Genomic DNA, 4045 nt, shown 5'->3' on the forward strand with positions numbered 1-4045 from the left:
CCGTCTGTCCTCCATCTGTCTGTCTGTCCTTCATCTGTCCGTCTGTCCCTCATCTGTCCGTCTGTCCCTCATCTGTCCCCATCTGTCCGTCTGTCCTCATCTGTTCCCCATCTGTACGTCGTCTGTCCTCATCTGTCCTCCGTCTGTCCTCCGTCTGTCTGTCCTTCATCTGTCCGTCTGTCCCTCATCTGTCCCCATCTGTCCGTCTGTCCTCATCTGTTCCCCATCTGTACGTCGTCTGTCCTCATCTGTCCTCCGTCTGTCCTCCGTCTGTCTGTCCTTCATCTGTCCGTCTGTCCCTCATCTGTCCCCATCTGTCCGTCTGTCCTCATCTGTTCCCCATCTGTACGTCGTCTGTCCTCATCTGTCCTCCGTCTGTCCTCCGTCTGTCTGTCCTTCATCTGTCCGTCTGTCCCTCATCTGTCCCCATCTGTCCGTCTGTCCTCATCTGTTCCCCATCTGTACGTCGTCTGTCCTCATCTGTCCTCCGTCTGTCCTCCGTCTGTCTGTCCTTCATCTGTCCGTCTGTCCCTCATCTGTCCCCATCTGTCCGTCTGTCCTCATCTGTTCCCCATCTGTACGTCGTCTGTCCTCATCTGTCCTCCGTCTGTCCTCCGTCTGTCTGTCCTTCATCTGTCCGTCTGTCCCTCATCTGTCCCCATCTGTCCGTCTGTCCTCATCTGTTCCCCATCTGTACGTCGTCTGTCCTCATCTGTCCTCCGTCTGTCCTCCGTCTGTCTGTCCTTCATCTGTCCGTCTGTCCTCCATCTGTCTGTCCTCCATCTGTCTGTCTGTCCTTCATCTGTCCGTCTGTCCCTCATCTGTCCGTCTGTCCTTCCATCTGTCCGTCTGTCCCTCATCTGTCTGTCCTTCATCTGTCCGTCTGTCCCTCATCTGTCCATCTGTCCTTCATCTGTCTGTCTGTCCCTCATCTGTCTCCATCTGTCCTCATCTGTTCCCCATCTGTCCGTCATCTGTCTGTCTGTCCTCATCTGTCCCCCATCTGTCCGTCGTCTGTCCTTCTGTCCGTCTGTCCCCATCTGTCCGTTGTCTGTCTGTCTGTCCTCATCTGTCCTCCATCTGTCCGTCGTCTGTCCTCATCTGTTCCCCATCTGTCCGTCTGTCCTCCGTCTGTCTGTCCTTCATCTGTCCGTCTGTCCCTCATCTGTCCATCTGTCCGTCATCTGTCTGTCTGTCCTCATCTGTCCTTCATTTGTCCGTCTGTCCTCATCTGTCCTTCATCTGTCCGTCTCTCATGGATGAACTGCTGGTTAAGCTGATTAAAGCTGTGATTGGAGCAGGTCTTCATGAATGCGCTGATGTGAATCTCTTGTGTTGCAGTGAATCATGGCTCACAGTGACGGTTGAAGAAGCACAGGCGTCTCACGCACAGCTATTGTGAGTTGATCATATTTCATCAGTTTTTTACTCTGACGAGGTGCTGATGGGTTAGTTAGATGTCAATCCTTTAACAGGGGTAATGACTACAGTATTATATTTCATAATGTTTCCTGAGGTACAATTTTCTGTTTTCTACTCTGATTTTATTCCTCTGATTTAAACACTTCATGTGTCTTTTGAGACTTTTACTACATTTTTACTATTACAGCTGCCAAGATTAAGTAATGGTGAAAAGTGTTGATTATAACATTATATTTTTATCTACACTTGTGAATAACAGGAGTGAAATAATTTCTCTGAATCTGTAGATCCAGCGTTTGTTCTTCAGTTTGGTTTGTCCTCCACAGGAGCAGCTCAGCTCACTCGTCTTTACAAACCGCTCGTCAGTCTGTGGAGGTTTTGCCACATAAATCTAGACATCCAGAATCATTGGAGATGTCAAATGCAGTCGGCAGCGGTTGTACTGGGAAGCTGTGGTTAACTAACTAATCCCATTTACCGTAGCTGTCTGTTCGTTTTCTGTGGAAACACTGAACTCAATTTGAAGAAAATTGTTCTTGTTCACTGGTTTTGTGGGCACGAACAAACTATTCATTTAAAAAGATAAAATGCTCTTTTGATTAAACTAAAAGCATGACCGTTTTATACAAAATATTAATTTAATTGTGCAGCGCTGAAGCGAATAGAAAACTCTTACTGACTTTTAGACTCGGTTTGAAGCTCAAACGATATTAGCGACAATTTCGTTGTGGGCCAGTGAGTTGAGCGTGTGTTCATTCAGGTCCTGTAGTTGATGGCGTGTGTCGTGTTTTTCGAGGTCATGGCCACGGGCTCCTCCAGAAGCGACAGAGAACGCTCTCAGCTGCACGCCGTCGGTAAGACAACACAACAGGAACAGGAAGTGACACGTTTTCTTCAAATGCTGAGTGTGTGTCGTGTTATGTGTCAGTTTCATGTGCCAAACTCAAGAGGAAGAAGAACTGGTTTGGAACGGCCATCTATGTGGAAGTGACATCAGAGGGAGAGAGCAAGAAAACCACCAAATCCCACAGTTCATCCAGCCCCAAATGGGAGGAACGTCTGACGCTGTGAGTCACTCGTACACAGCTGTGATGATGTGCAGTTCTGTTCATGACGGTCCAGGGCTAGTGGCATAAACTGCTTAGTCTAGTCTTATCTAATGAATAAATGACTTTTTCGTTAAGGCTGGTTATAACTTTAAATCAGTTGCATGAAAAAGTAGGACTGGTGAGTTTTTGGCTAACTGCTAGTTGGGTCATTACATGCTGACTGTGTTGATGTAACCGCTCCAGCTGTTCACTTAGTGATGGTCAGAAACACAATCTGCTAATTGACTGATGCTCTCCGTTGCAGCTTTTTAATCACGTAATCAGAGTGTTCTCACCAGTGCAACAGAGACAAAATAAGCAAGTGAATTGCCGTGCTCAGCTGTTTAGTTTTGGATTCTGACGCGCCTCTGAATCTGTGTGTCGCCGCAGGAGTATAACGCCACACTCGCAGCTGGATTTCAGAGTCTGGAGTCATCACACCCTGAAGGCCGACGTGCTGCTGGGAAAAGCCTCACTGGATGTTAGCGGGACGCTCCGGAAACACGACGGCAAACGTACGTCTGTCTGCGAGTTACATATTATTGAACAGATGGTGATGGTTTGTGCTGTCTAACAGGAAGAGCACCAGCAGACAGCGACAGTAGAGATGGTGAGTGTTGTGTGTTGTTGTTTCAGTGGAGAATGTGCGCGAGGTGTTGACGCTGACCGTGGACGGTAAGAACGGAGTCGTGTCCACCGGTGAACTCACAGTCTTCCTGGACGGACTCTCGTTCGACCCACAGCACATGCACAATGGAAACCCAACCACTGCGAGCAGTAAGAGCACCTGCACGTTCCTAACCCTAATCTGACCTCTGACCTCCAGCACTCCGGCTGTCTGTGACCTGTCTGTCTGTCTGTCTGTCTCCAGAAGTCCATCAGAATGGAGATGCTTTTCATGAGAACCCAGACGAGAGTTCTGCGAGGACACAGAGCAGGTGAGAATCTGCAGGTGTTTTCTGGTTCCTCATGACACTCCTGCAGCCCGTGTGGCAAGTGTTTCTATCATTAGGGAATTAAATATACGGTTGGCTTAATTATGCACGGTTACTAACATGATTCTGCAGATCTGTGAGCGGCTCAGATGGACTGGAGAATGAAGCTCCGCTCACCTCTTCTGCCAACTGCGAGCTAGGCCCCTCCCTCCTCAATGGAGACAGAGACTCCTCCCCTTCACACCAAACTCCCAGTCCAAAGGCCACGCCCCCTCTGCAGCCCGCTGGCAGTGACGCGATCAGCACCGCTGGTGAGAGAAATAATATTTAAAAATAAACCAGATGGATGATTGTAGCAGGCTGATCAATGTTCCTCAGCTTGTGTGGGAGTGTTTGTTCTGATCTGATGTTTAGCACACATGCAGGATGAGTCTGTCTGTCTCTGTCAGTGAACGGCGAGGGTTGTGAGTTGTCGTCAGCGGGTGATAACGACGACGCTGCAGCTGCTGATGTTTCCTGCAGTACTTCCTCTCCTGCTGCTGCCTCATCACCACCACCCTCCTCTTCCTCATCTGCAGCGGCCACCACACAGACCACTGC

General features: G+C 49.0%; 1 protein-coding gene across 1 annotated transcript in view; it reads left to right on the forward strand.

The window, feature by feature from the left end:
• Positions 1 to 4045, forward strand: part of LOC107678480 (NEDD4-like E3 ubiquitin-protein ligase WWP1) — a 22253-nt gene that overhangs the window by 7263 nt on the left and 10945 nt on the right. The window contains 8 exon segments of the mRNA XM_016473755.1: positions 1342 to 1398; positions 2219 to 2276; positions 2351 to 2489; positions 2901 to 3025; positions 3147 to 3287; positions 3382 to 3448; positions 3578 to 3756; positions 3895 to 4043. Coding sequence (XP_016329241.1) covers positions 2222 to 2276; positions 2351 to 2489; positions 2901 to 3025; positions 3147 to 3287; positions 3382 to 3448; positions 3578 to 3756; positions 3895 to 4043 — 855 coding nt within the window. The 5' untranslated portion in view covers positions 1342 to 1398; positions 2219 to 2221.

This window comes from Sinocyclocheilus anshuiensis, unplaced genomic scaffold (genome assembly GCF_001515605.1).
Source record: "Sinocyclocheilus anshuiensis isolate Anshui unplaced genomic scaffold, SAMN03320099.WGS_v1.1 scaffold1860, whole genome shotgun sequence".
In the NCBI taxonomy this organism is placed as follows: domain Eukaryota; kingdom Metazoa; phylum Chordata; class Actinopteri; order Cypriniformes; family Cyprinidae; genus Sinocyclocheilus; species Sinocyclocheilus anshuiensis.